Here is a 15272-nt window from a genome sequence, read left to right on the forward strand (position 1 = left end):
CTACCTAAGGTCACAAAAGTTGTAAATGGCAGAACCTGCAGGTCAACTGTAGTGCTCGTCTGCCTCTTAACATGCGTTTTTTTGCTTTAGCATGAATGTTTTTCCACCTATCAGCATTCTGTACGTGCCACATTATACTAGGGATCATATATTTATAATCATTGCCTGAAAGGTAGTATGTACATAAAATCCTTGGGGCACCTATGTAGCTCAGTTAGTTGAGCGTCCAACTTTGACTCAGGTCATGATCTCATGGTTTGAGAGTTGGAGCCTAGAATTGGGCTCTGTACTGGCATTGCAGAGCCTGCTTGGAATTCTCACTCTGTCCTCTCTCTCTGCCCCTCCCCTGCTTGCACTTTCTCTCAAAATAAACTTAAAAAATTAAGATCCTTATTTAACTCGGTATGGAAATTTGTAAGTCAGTGCATTCTCCTGGAAAGGCCCCCAGGTAGGCAAGGCTGTGAGGGTAGGAGGGGGTGCTGTTTGAGGGATGATAATCCTCATGTAGTTGTCTTGAGGACCCGAATGAGTTAATATGTAAATGCTGTGTGTGTGAAGTGTTGGCAGTTATGCATTGAGGAAGAGTTATGCCCTCATTGCATGGCTCTTTCAAACAATTCCTTCATATGTAGTCTCCTTCCAGTGAAAGGCTCTAATTCCATGCTTTGGGCCCTCCATGACGAGTGCAATTCCCCTTCCACAAGATAGCTGTTCAAAAATTTTTGTATAAGTAGTGAATATTCATTCTGAAAATCCATATTTTCAGGGTAAAATGACCCTTCACCCATCCCAAACTGGATCAGTTGCCCAGGTGAACCAGTGCTCATTACCATTGCTAGTGACACATTATTTCATAAGAATATTTGATGACCGTGTCTCCCACATTAAATAATAGCTGTATGAGAAGGACATACTCTACTCATACTCATTGGGTCTACTGCATTTCTATCGCGATCCTTGCCATGTCATAGGGGCTTGTTCAGTGTTTGTGGAATCCCAGCAAAACGTTTCTCAACTCATTAAGTCATTCACTACACTCATATCATAAGACTTTGACTATACTTTTGCCGCCGTTCTTTCTGTTTTATCCTCTCAATTGTCTCCACATTTTCTTTGGGAATGGATTCAATGAGATCACTCAATTCCACCAGGCGAGACTCTACTTTTACCAGCTTTTGAACTGGGTTGAGACTGCCAACATCAGCATCTCCAATGCAGACCTTGTATACTTGATTAATTTTTTTACTAAGAGATTCTATCAGTTTTTCCTGAGATTGAAAAGGAGAGCAGAAAACATAAGATCTCATCACTATTTCCTTGTTCATTCAATAAATGTAGAATTCCATTTTACTACATTGCAATGAAATATAGTAGCTCTTATATGCTACTAAACATTTCTTTTTAAAAGAAAAACTAATAGAACAGTGAGACGATGTAACAGTGATTATATCATAATTTATAGTCACATTATTACTATAGTAACACCTTGGATTATTTTAAAAATATTTCAGTCCAGGTATAAAAAGCAATTTTAATATGACAATACCTTTTTGCTTGAGTGTTTTCGTGTATCTGATTCCTTAAGCATTCAAGTAGAGGCACCATATGTATGCATTTTAAATCCTTTTTTGGGCACTCCAATGCATTTCCTTGCAACGCAGCATGTGAGCATCCTTTTTTTGCACTTATTACTCTCCATGAAACTGTAATCATCCTGTATGCAAGCTATCTGTATACATGCCTTATCTTCCCTTCTAGACTAAACACCTGGAGTTATTTTGTACATTTACACGTATATCTAAAGCAGCACTTTGCATATAACTATGCACTTAATAAATGTTTGCTGAATAAATGAGTGCATTCTCTCTGAGGGAAAAAAAAAAAAAAGTTACCAGCAAACAGATTCCCAGGTTGGCCTGCAAAGCCTACTGAATTTAATTTTCATTCATTCCATTGGAAGCCATTGCAGTATTCTGATCCAAGCAGAGGCTTAGGCCAAACCTTGCTGATCCCTGTACCTGGCCACTGCGCTGTTTTAACTGTTGGTAGAGATGCTCGAGCTTGTAGGTAATGTGTTTCAAGACCATAAAATTCTCATTCTTTCTCCACTGTGTACCCGTCATTCGCAGTTAAGAGGACCTCAATAAACTGCTGGGCAAAGTAAATCATTCTCCAGGTAGCATCCTGCCCCCATACCTGCTTCTGCTCAAGAAGATGAGAATCATCATAAAGCCAAGGACAAATAACACTCAAGACGTGGCTCCAAGCTATGGGACACCCCTCCTGGAATCAGACTCCTTACAGAGCTACCAACACTTCATTGCAAGTCAAGATCTGTTACTAATGGTTTACTTCCAACAGCTTGTCCCTCCCACCTCCTGGTTTAACCACCTTTCTGATGGTCCCATTTACCACTAATCACCCTTTTTTTTTCTCTAAAGTAACACTTACCGTATTTCCTGTTTATATTACAAACATGTTCCTTTTTACACCTGAAACTAATATAACTGTATGTTATACTATACTGGAACTATACTGGAACTTAAGTTTAAAATTAAAAAAAAATTCTCCTTTTAGAAAATTGGAGAAGCAAAAAGTAATATTAAAGGAAAAAGTAAAAGAAAAAGCAAAAGGCCTATTTGCCATAAAGCTCCTTTTTTCTCTCCCTTTCTAAATAACATTAATTTCCTATTTATATTAACACTTCTAGAAAAGTTTAGAAATAGAAAAACTATAAAAGGAAAAATAAAAGTATACCCATCCATCAAGGAGAAGTGTATATTAGGTATGTAAAAACAATTTTGCTGCAAGGGGAGTACATTTAAAAAAATTTTTTTTTAATATTTTGAACACTGATGCTGAGAAAAAGCAACTTTAATATGAGAATGGTTAGTAGTTGATGAAAATTTCTGAAAGAGACCTTTTGAACACTTAAGAGTTTCAGAGGTGGATGGACTTTCAGGATGTCTTCTGTTTTTCAGAATGTCTTTTTTTTTTTTTTTTTTTTTTTAAGTTCCCCCTGTGAAACAGGAGAGGAAAAGACAAGGAGAGAGATTTTCTTGACAAGGTAAGAACAGCATAAGAATAGGATTAGGTAATGAGGTTAAAAAATAAAGACTCACGTATGAGAAAGAGATTGAGGGCCTGGCCCAACAGTGCAGAGAGGCAAAGGAAGTGGGAAGCTCAAGCTACAGGCCTCCTGATGACAGAAGTGAAGTGTCCAATTCCTGGAGCTGCCACTAGATGGCAGGCCCAGCCCAGAGTCCCCCGGAATAGGGGCTACCTGAGAGTCTGCAAGGGATGGGAGGAGTTCCAGCTGCTCCCCGGAGGTGGAGTTGGCCAGGATTGTGGAAGACCAAAACTGGGATTAGGACTTTGTATGCCTTCCAAAAGGGAAAGGGAAATGATCTGACTAGAGCGATGCTTAGGAGTAATAATTACATCAAAATTAGATAGAGGAGCAGGAAGATGTCTTGATGTCAAAGGATTCTGTAATTCTAAGCCCTGTCACATTCTGCTGTGTGCTGACTGTAAACAAGTCTCAATTGAACTGGATCAGCTCCCTGTTTGGAAGAATAAAACCAGAGATGAATACATTCTGCAAACTGCACAATAGCTTACATTCCATTTCATGTTCAATGAAAATGAACAAGTAACTGCTACACAAAACAACGTGGATGAATCTCACAAACGTAATTTTGAGAGAAAGAAGCCAGGTAAGCCAAATATATTACCTGATTCCATCGATATCAAGTTCAAAACATGGAAGCTAATTGATGGTAATAGAAGTCAGGATAGTGGTCACCTTTGAGGGATGGTAGAGACTGGAAGGGGGCATGAGGATTTTAGGGGTGCTTATGACAGTCTATTCCCTAATCTAGGGGTTGGTTACATGGGTATGTTCACTTTGAGGAGATTTCTTAAGAGAGAATTTATAATTAGCTTATAATTTGAGCACTTTTCAATATAACTTTATACTTAAATTTAAAATTTTATTTTAAAAGTACTGAATCCATAAAAAATGTTGTTAGGGATTAAATAGGAGTGTGGACATTTTAAAAGAATAAAATCTTGATTTTATAGTTACAGTTCCAAAGTAACTATGATGATTTATGAATATCAAAATTAGATACAACTATGTTTACTCATAAAGGATTATGTTTTGCACATTTTGAGATCTGAAAGAATGGGAGTGATTCTAAGGATACTTTTTCCCTATCAATTTTCCTGCTCTGTTCCCCCTTTTCCACCCTAGCACTTCCCATCTCTAGGAGACACTATGAATTACTGGCCCCATTTTCTCAGAGTGTGCAATACACGAATGCCAAAATTATATTTGTGACCAAAAATTTATAGATAATCTATTAAGAAGTAATTTTCAGATCAATCCTACCTTCTCTGTTTAGGGATCTGGTTGCCTCAAAATTTAAGAGTATTGAAAATGTTACTGTTTTTCACAGCCATCCTAAACATGGATGAAAGGGGTTTGGTAAGGGAAGGGTGAAATATCACTGATATTTATCTGACATTTTTTTTATGTCAGTCAATTTCAGAATTATTTAAAACAATTGAAGAGTGGAAGCAACCCAAATGTTCATCAATGGATGAATGGATAAACAAAATGTGGAATATGAATACAATAGAATACTATTCAGCCATAAGAGGAACTAAGTTCTGATACATGCTATAGCATGGATGAACCTTGAAAGCATTATGCTAAGTGAAATAAACCAGACAAAAAAGGACAGCTATTGTATGATTCCATTTATATGACGTACCTAAAAACAGGCAAATTTATAGAGACTGTAGAATAAAAGTTAACTAGAGGCTGATAAGATGGAGGTATGAAGAATAATTGTCTATGGGTAGAGAGTTTCTATTTGGGATGATGAAAAATTCTATAGTGATGGTTACACAGTATTGCCAATATACTTAATGTCACTGAATCGTACACTTAAAATGGTTAAGTGATAAATTCTATGTTACGTACATTTTAACACACACACACACACACACACACACACACACACACACAAGATTTAAAAAAAAAAAAAAAAGCCAGCATTGAAGAACTGCAAGGTGACTGTCATCACACTTCCTGCTTTAGCAGTGCATGACCCCACCCCCTCCTAACTCAGGGTACTATATACCACCCTAGGAAATGTGTGTGTGTAAACAAGCCATAAGCAACTTTTGCTTTTGTAACCCTGCCCATCTTATGGTTAGAGAGGACAATCATCTGATTGAGTTACCCCAAATCTACCTCTTTGAAAATCAAGTTCATAACCATAAATGTGGTATTAGCTTCACATATGAGATTTGAATTTTTACTTCATTTGAGATTTTTTTACATGGAAATCATTGTTAGCTGAAGTTTGTTGTGGGTCTAGAAACTAATCATTCATTCAGCAAACATTTATTGAGCACCTACTTAACAGGGACACTTAACATATCTAACTAGGAAGGGTAATACAGTCCCTGCCCTGGAGGGGTTTGCATCCAGCTGGGAGAGACTCATACATAAATAGATCCAATAATGGATCTATGTCAGCAAGAGAGGCTGACATCTGTTAAAAGCTCAGTGCTGGACTGATGTTGCAGTGCTTCATGTGTTAGTTATTTGCTCTTCAAATTACTAACAAAATGATCATAGACAATTAACTACTTCATGTGTATACACTCTTGACTAAAATATATTTATGGGCAGAACAATTTCAACATCATACTTTGTAATAATTAGAGCACATTTTAAGAGAATCCCAATGCCAGTTTGAATGCTTTCTATCTACTATGTAAATTGACTATTACATATGGACAAGATAACTCTAAACTGGTTTTCTACCTCTGTCATCAACCTAGGACTTGTGGTGTGCTTTAACTCCCCATTCCAATGCTTAGTGGACAGGGAATGCAAATTATTATTAACATGAGCCAAAATAAAATAACCACTGGCAAAGAATGATTACCTGAGCATCTGATTTAAATTCTCCAAAACTAAATAGCCTGGACCTTAATTCCAGGTCTGCAGCTTTTTCCTCTTCTCTCACACAGTTAGCCTTGAGCATTTCCTTGTGCTCCAAAAGAAATGCTATGTTGCTATTTCTATTGCAAAAGAAGAAAGAGACCCATGTCTGTAATTTGTGGTTTAGAAATACACCATCATTCCAGAGCTTCAACACACTTTCCAGGTCATATGTTGGCATCCTATGTCTAGTAAGCCAAATACAAGTTTGTATTTTAGGATGTCAAAGTACATGCAACTTTTCAGGTAAAATGAGAAAAATGAATGCACAGATAACTGCTTTTAACTTCCATCAGGAAGAATTTTCTTCCTTTGATTCCCCTGAGACCTCCAAATAGCAAAGTTGACATGTCAGGAACCCAACCAAGTTGTGGTGTGATCTAGAGATAGCTTCTGACCTAGATCCCCTTTTCCTGCCCAATCACACCCACTTCCTTCCCCAAACTCATATTGTCAGCGTGCAGGTGCCATATGCTATGAGGATTGGGAGAGAGGAGGCCAGGATTAAAAGGATACACTAGCAGTAAAGGGTAGCTGTGAGATCATGATTTGTAGGGGCTTAACTTTTGAATAAGTTAATTTGCTCCAAAATTCAGTGTCCAAATTCAGACCTACTGTTTGAAAAGATTGCCATCAACTGGCCCAGAAAACTGTTCTGGAAAAGGCTTTACACATCTTTATAATGGGTGGATAAACAGATTTATTCTCTGCTATTTGAAGTTATTTTCCAAAATTATATAAAATTTTAGAGAAGGAATTTTGCGAGGTATCAAATCCAGCCCCCTTCCCCTGACAGAAATCCTTTTTATGAGAGCCCTGATATATCTGTATGTATGTTATAAAATGGTATAATATTTAAGTCACATAACTTTGTGAGAGTCACAGCCAAGGAAAATGCATTTATTAGCATTATCATCTAAAGCCTGATTTGATTAGGCAGGTGGCAGAGTGAAAACTGCACCAGGGCAGTTAATGAATGGAAACTGAATGAATTGTGGAATGACTATGTTGTACACCTGAAAGCAATGTAATGTGTGTCAACTATGCTTCAGTATAAAAATAAAAATTAAGGCAGGTGATATTATAATTCTTTTTAATCTTCCAAACTGCCTTTTATTATTGCTAGCTAAGAAAATATTTTGACAAGTGAAAGGATGTAGGGACTAAAATTAAACTAAAGCAAGTCTACTCTATGTAATTATAACTTCTACATTTTACACCCTGCAATGTAAATTATTATTAATAAAAAATCCCACACTAAATCCAGAGAGACTGCAAGGAAGGCTCACACAGGAATAAGTTGGATTCTGTCTCTGGTTAGAGACAGAATTGATTAATAGAATAAATCTTACATATAGAATAAATAAATCTTACAATAGAATAAATAAAACTTACATTTTATCCTGTATAAGTTTTTCTCTTTTATTTATATCTTCAAGACTTTCATCTATATCTTGGGAATATTGTACCAAAGTTAGATTCTGCTCTTCCAGCTCTGTGAGGACTTGAAGTAACTCTTCTGGTTCTTTGAAATAAAGTTCTGGCTCCTAATCAACCAGTAATGAATATGATTTACTTAAAAATATGCTACTTATGCACATATGACTCATCTAGAAAAATACAGTGGTGATGGTGGTGGGGAGAATACCATTCTGATTATAAGAGAGGCATGGGCAGAGAATGGCAAAGAGGCCTATTTCCATTTGAGAGGTGGCCTTCAAAAAGAGGACATTTGGGGTATTAGGGGAGATGAAAGTTATTAGAGAAGGGAAAAAGGAAGGTGGGGAAAAGAGAAAGGAGGGATGGAGCAGAAGAGGAGACAAAGGCAGGAAAAAGGGAAATATGGGTCTAGGGAAAGGCGGGAGAGAAGGAATAGAAAAAAGAAAAAGGAGGCCAAGTGCAGGTCATTTTCTCCCCCCGTTTTATTTTATATTTTCCCAAAACTTAATAAATACGTATTACTTTAAGTAAATTTAGTTTTTAAAAAGGTGACTTGGGTATCTGCACACCATGTTCATCATATTTACTATAGCCAAGAGGTGGAAGCAACCTAAAAGTCCATTGATGGATGAATGGATAAAGCAAATGTGGTATATCCATGCAATGGGATATTATTCAGCCTTAAAAAAGAAGGAAATCTTGGCACATGCTACCACATGGATGAACCCGGAAGACATTAGGCTCTGTTACAAGGAGACAAAACACAAAACTTTTAGGATGGAGTTAGCTCAAAGTTAGCCTTATAACATTAAAGGGCTGTTTTGTTGAAGGTTGATTTATCTTACAGTATAGATACCCAGTATATCTCAAACTCCAATAAAATGATAAGCAATCAAAAAGTGGCATTTTTACAGGATGATTGTAGATAATATATATATATATATATATATATATATATATCCTAAATTATTACCTTCTTATAAACATTTATTTTTCATAAAATGATGACAAAGATGAACTATATAGGCAACTGGGAAACAGTATCAAAATCATAATTTCTTCTGGAAATATGTGGAATATTTGGAGTAAGAAATTTAATTCTTAAAAAAAAATGAGCATTTATACTTTTAACCAAACGCAATATTCAAATCAAGAAAGATAATCTGATTACCAGATCATAGTCCATATCATCATCTAAAAAGAATTCCAAACTATCTTCTGAACTGATACTTTCAGTGAGACTGTAAAAGAAAGAAAATGCCTGGTTTCTGAGCCATTTTCAGAACAGATTTGCTTTTATTTCTAAGTTGTCTTTGGAACCTAACTATAATATAGTTCTTTTTCAATAGCCTTCTTAGCCTTTTAGGAAACTGCTGTTTGCAGGAATCAATGGATTTCACAGGTATGCAAAAGAAAATCTGATTTAGTCCCAGACAAGGCTGACATATGCAAACAAGTGAGACCACAAGGAAGGGCCAAACCATATGGTACCAATTATTTGAGGTGCATCTACAAAAAAATTTTATAAAGAAACACATGACAATGTACATTGCTGCATGTATTTTGTCACTTCTAATGCAGTCTTGACAAACTAAGCATGTGCTCCAATGCTCAAAATAAAGCTCATTCCTAGAGTAATACAATATTTGTCTTCTGAAGAGCTGATTTTTTGAAAATATTTTCTGATCAGGCTGAGGAAATGTTGGTTGGTGGGATGGGAGATGAGGTACATTCTTTTTTTCTTTTAATATTTATTTATTTTTGAGAGAGAGAGAGAATGGAGAAGGGGCAGAGAGAGAGGGAGACACAGAATCTGAAGCAGGTTCCAGGCTGTGAGCTGTCAAAGCAGGGCTCCAACTCACAGACTGCGAGATCATGACCTGAGTCGGACACTTAACCTACTGAGCCACCCAGGCACCTTGAGGTACATTCTTAAAGAATAATTATGTGGTTTGCAAAGTGGCTCTGGCAAAGTCCTTTAAGAAGGATAAATTGAAAATGATTGTAAAATTAAAGAGGCATGGGCTAGGGAGAGAAAGCTGGCTATTGGTGTGATCTATGTAATTAAAACTTTTACAAAAAATACTTCAGGCTTCCCCAGGGACAAAGATGGTGGAGAAGTAGGGGGATCCATACTTCCCACGACTCTCAAACAAAGAAGTGCAGAAGCCAAAGGACTTTGAACACCAGAGTCTGAGAGGAAAAGAGACTGAATCTGCTAGGAAGAAAATGGGAAAGCTGGAAAAAAGATAGGTGGGTAACTGCGAACTGGGGGAGATAAAAAACGGCCACGTGGGCACAGAGGGGAGGGACCCCTTTTTACAGAGAGACAAAGGGAAGAGAAAGAATGGCTAGGGGAAGTGTCTGACCATATCTGGACAGGAGAAAGACCTGGGACTGAGACTGAGAGAGATCCGATCTCTAACTGTGGGGCTTTCTTCGGACTGGAGCTGACTCCCTGTTCACACACCTGGGGAGGAGGGGAGCCAGGCCTGGGTGTGGTGGTATGTCAGGGGCTCAGTCCACAATTGGAAAAAGTGGTTCCCTCCCTGTAAGGCTGTGCGATAGCACTGAAACTGCCTGCATCTGCCACTCCCAGGCCCAGTGGCTGGGCTGAGGGCGCAGTCTGCAGGAGGATAACGCTGCTGATTCCCTGTAGTGCTGTGGGAAAAGACAAAGCCTGCCTGTGTCCACCACCCCAGGGGTTCGAAGTAAGGGTGGCGACTCAGTTGAAGTGAGGGCAGCGACTCAGTTCTCGGTAAGAGAAGGGGGTCCTCCCTGAAGTGCAGCCGCACAGACAAAGCCAGCTGGGACCACATATTGTCACACTGAGTGGCACTTCCCCAGTGCCAGAGTGCATGGAGCAGGACTTTGAATCCTAGCCAAGCGCAGGGTCAGGGGAGTTGGCCGAGCAAGAAGGACCACCTCATCTGTGCTTGCGGCACAGTGGTATGACTCAAATGGAGTCCACCAGGTCCGGTTCCGTGGAGAAGAGACTTGGGGATCACCATTCCGCAACCCACCCCCACCCCTCCCCCCACCCCCCACCCCCCACCCCCCGCCAAGGCTGGGCCTCAGGGATCACTCCCGGGGCCCATAATAGAGATGGGCTCGGACTACGCCAAACCAGACCCCTTGCACTGGGTAACTGCCTATCCACTGGAGTGACACAGACCCTGCAGACAGCTACTACCTACAAGCGATGCAGCATTGCCTGGATTAACTCTAGGTCAACTCTGGATATATAGATATATTCTTCCCCCTCCCCCATTTCTCCTCCTTATCTCTTCCCTCCTCTAGGCTGGATACTCTAGTTATTGTTCTGTCTAAATAGACATTTAATCCATTGTCTTGATACATGTTCTACATCTCCTTTTTTTACACTCCTTTCTCTCTCTGAAATAATCAAGCCATATAGTTTCTCTGTCTGGGTAACTTTATCTTCGTGTCATTTTCCCCGCCTCCTTCTTTATTTTCCTTTCTCCCTCTCTGGATTAAGACTTTTAGTCTCTCTGCCTAATCAATGTTTATGTTTTCTTCCCCCTCCCCACCCCAGTCATTTCTCTCTTTGTATGTGCTCTTCCATCAGCACTACCTCCACCCTCTTCTTTACTTGTAGTCAGTGTTTTGGGTTTTTTGTTTTTAGTCTTTAGCTTTTTGTTTTTATTTGTTTGTGTTATTTGTTTATGTGTTTGCGTGTTTTGTCTCCAGTTTGTCTTTCTGTTTTCCTTTACAGGGCAACTCCAAGGAACAAATCAAAGCACACCTGGTGGAGGGTCCAAAATATCACTATGAGTAGGGTAATAAAATAACTAAAGTCACAACAACAGAGAGCAAGTAACAATCTCCAAAAAAAACACCTCCTGAAAGGCCAGGCCCTGGACAGTGTATGACCCTCCTTTAATATAGCAGTGCTCACAGGTGCAGAGCACACAACAAGCTTTTAAAACACATAAGGGACAAAAAAAACTAGCTAAAATGACGAAATGGACGAATTCTTCTCAAAAGAAATTCCAGGAAGTAGCTAATGAATTGATCAAAACTGATTTAAGCAATATAACAGAACAAGAATTTAGAATAATAGTTATAAAATTAATACCTGGGCTTGAAAAAAGCATAGAGGAGAGCAGAGACTCTGTTGCTACAGAGATCAAGGGCTAAAAAATAGTCATGATGAATTAAAAAATTCTATCAATGAGGTGCAAAATAAAATGGAGGCAGCTGCAGTACGGATTGAAGAGGCAGAGGGGAGAATAGGTGAATAAGAAGATAAAATTATGGAAAAAGAAGAAGGTGAGATAAAGAGAGGTAAAAAAAAATCCAGGAGTATGAGGGGAGAATTAGAGAACTAAGTGATACAATCAAATGGAACAATATCTGTATCATAGAAATTCCAGAAGAAGAAGAAGAGAGAGAAAGGGGATGAAAGTGTACTTGGCCAAATCATAGCTGAGAACTTCCCCAATCTGGGGAAGGAAACAGGCATTGAAATCCAAGAGGCACAAGAGAACTCCCTTCAGACATAACTTGAATCAATCTTTTGCATGACATATCATAGTGAAACTGGCAAAATGCAGGGATAAAGAGAGAATTCTGAAAGCAGCTAGGGATAAACGGGCCTTAACATACAAAGGTAGACACATAAGGGTAGTAGCAGACCTATCTACTGAAACTTGGCAGGCCAGAAAGGAATGGCAGGAAATCTTCAATGTGATGAATGGAAAAAACATGCAGCCAAGAATCCTTTACCCAGCAAGTCTGTCATTCAGAATAGAAGGAGAGACAAAGGTTTCCCCAAACAAACAAAAACTGAAGGAATTCATCACCACTAAACCAGCCCTACAAGAGACCCTAAGGGGGACTCTGTGAGTGAAATGTTGCAAAGACCACAAAGTACCAGAGACACCATTACAAGCATGAAACCACCAGATATCACAATGACTCTAAACCCATATATTTCAATAATAACACTGAATGTAAATGGAGTAAATGCTCTAACCAAAAGACATAGGGTATCAGAATGGATTAAAAAAAACAAGACCCATCTATTTGCTGTCTACAAGAGACACATTTTAGACCTGAAGAAACCTTCAGAGTGAACGTGAGGGGACGGAGAACTATCTATCATGCTACTGGAAGTCAAAAGAAAGCTGGAGTAGCCATACTTATATCAGACAAACTAGACTTTAAAGGCTGTAACAAGAGCTGAAGAAGGGCATTATATAATAGTTACAAGGTCTATCCATCAGGAAGAGCTAACAATTATAAATGTCTATGCACCGAATACAGGAGCCCCCAAATATATAAAACAATTAATCACAAACATAAACAACCTTATTGATAAGAATGTGGTAATTGCAGGAGACTTTAAATCTCCACTTACAACAATGGACAGATCATCTAGACAGAGAATCAATAATGAAACAAGGGCCCTGAATGATACATTGGATCAGATGGACTTGACAGATATATTTGGAACTCTGCATCCCAAATCAATGGAATATACTTTCTTCTCGAGTGCACATGGAACATTCTCCAAGATAGATCACATACTGGGTCACAAAACAGCCCTTCATAAGTATAAAAGAATTGAGATCATACCATGCATACGTTCAGATCACAATGCTATGAAACTTGAAATCAACCACAGGAAAAATCTGGAAAACCTCCAAAACCATGAAGGTTAAAGAACATCCTACTAAAGAATGAATGGGTCAACCAGGAAATTAGAGAAAAATTTTTTTAAAAATATGGAAACAAATGAAAATGAAAATACAACAATCCAAATGCTTTGGGATGCAGCAAAGGCAGTCCTGAGAGGAAAATACATTGCAATCCACGCCTATCTCAAGAAACAAGAAAAATCCCAAATACAAAATCTAACAGCACACCTAACAGAACTAGAAGCAGAACAGCAAAGACACCCCAAACCCAGGAGAAGGAGACAAATAAGATCAGAGCAGAAATAAACAATACAGAATCTAAAAAACAGTAGAGCAGATCAATGAAACCAAGAGTTGGTTTTTTGAAAAAATAAACAAAATTGATAAACCTCTAGCCAGGCTTCTCAAAAAGAAAAGGGAGAGGACCCAAATAGATAAAATCATGAATGAAAATGGAATTATTACAACCAATACCTTAGAAATACAAGCAATTATCAGGGAATACTATAAAAAATTATATGCCAACAAACTGGACAACCTGGAAGAAATGGACAAATTCCTAAGCACCCACACACTTCCAAAACTCAAACAAGAAGAAAAGAAAATTTGAACAAACCAATAACCAACAAATAAGAGTCCAGGACCAGATGGCTTCCCTGGGGAATTCTACCAGACATTTAAAGCAGAGATAATACCTATCCATCTCAAGCTGTTCCAAAAAATAGAAAGGGAAGGAAAACTTCCAGACTCATTCTATGAAGCCAGCATTACTTTGATTCCAAAAGCAGACAGAGACCCAGCAAAAAAACAAAAACAAAAACAAAACAAAACAAACCCAACCAACCAACCAAACAAACAAACCCCAACAAACCAGAACTACAGGCCAATATCCCTGATAAATGTGGATGCAAAAATTCTCAACAGGATACTAGGAAATCGAATTCAACCGCATATAAAAAGAATTATTCACCATGATCAAGCAGGATTCATTCCTGGGCTACAGGGCTTGTTTAATATTCACAAATCAATCAATGCGATACATCACAGTAATAAAAGAAAAGATAAGAACTATATGATTCTGTCAACTGATGCAGAAAAAACATTTGACAAAATTCAGCATTCTTTCTTAGTAAAAACCCTCAAGAAAGTTGGAATAGAAGGAACATACTTAAACATCATAAAAGCCATTTATGAAAAGCCCACAGCTAATATCATCCTCAATGGGGAAAAACTGAGAGCTTTCCCCCTGAGATCAGGAACACGACAGGGATGTCCACTCTCACCGCTGTTGCTTAACATAGTGTTGGAAGTTCTAGTATCAGCAATCAGACACCAAAAGGAAATCAAAGACATCAAAATTGGCAAAGATGGAGTCAAGCTTTCACTTTTTGCAGATGACATGATACTATACATGGAAAACCTGATAGACTCTACCAAAGGTCTGCTAGAACTGGTACATGAATTCAGCAAAGTCACAAAATACAAAATTAATGTACAGAAATCAGTTGTATTCTCATACACTAATAATGAGGCAACAGAAAGACAAATGAAGAAACTGATCCCATTCACAATTGCACCAAGAATCATAAAATATCTAGGAATAAATCTAACCAAAGATGTAAAAGAGCTGTATGCTAAAAACTATAGAAAGCTTATGAAGGAAATTGAAGAAGATACAAATAAATGGAAGTTTATTCTTCTGATTGGAAAAATAAATATTGTTAAAATGTCAATACTGGGACGCCTGGGTGGCGCAGTCGGTTAAGCGTCCGACTTCAGCCAGGTCACGATCTTGCGGTCCGTGAGTTCGAGCCCCGCATCAGGCTCTGGGCTGATGGCTCGGAGCCTGGAGCCTGTTTCCGATTCTGTGTCTCCCTCTCTCTCTGCCCCTCCCCCGTTCATGCTCTGTCTCTCTCTGTCCCAAAAATAAATAAAAACGTTGAAAAAAAAATTAAAAAAAAAAATGTCAATACTACCCAAAGCGATCTACACATTCAGTGCAATCCCAATCAAAATTGCACCAGCATTCTTCTCAAAGCTGGAACAAGCAATCCTAAAATTTGTATGGAACCACAAGAGACCCTGAATAGCCAAAGTAATATTGAAGAAGAAGACCAAAGCAGGAGGCATCACAACCCCAGACTTTA

The 15272-nt window shown here is 38.4% G+C and overlaps 1 protein-coding gene across 1 annotated transcript in view; it reads right to left on the reverse strand.

Moving 5' to 3' along the window:
* Positions 1-15272, reverse strand: part of CCDC38 (coiled-coil domain containing 38) — a 47663-nt gene that overhangs the window by 5785 nt on the left and 26606 nt on the right. Inside the window, exons 10-13 of the mRNA XM_047067295.1 lie at positions 8634-8703; positions 7418-7569; positions 5967-6102; positions 1063-1268 (exon numbers count right to left, since the gene is read on the reverse strand). Of these exons, the coding sequence (XP_046923251.1) occupies positions 1063-1268; positions 5967-6102; positions 7418-7569; positions 8634-8703 (564 nt within the window). The remainder of the gene's footprint in view (positions 1-1062; positions 1269-5966; positions 6103-7417; positions 7570-8633; positions 8704-15272) is intronic.

The sequence above is a fragment of the Lynx rufus genome, unplaced genomic scaffold (genome assembly GCF_022079265.1).
Source record: "Lynx rufus isolate CCGP_SWC_20201006 ecotype Redwood Valley unplaced genomic scaffold, mLynRuf1.p SCAF_7, whole genome shotgun sequence".
NCBI lineage: Eukaryota > Metazoa > Chordata > Mammalia > Carnivora > Felidae > Lynx > Lynx rufus.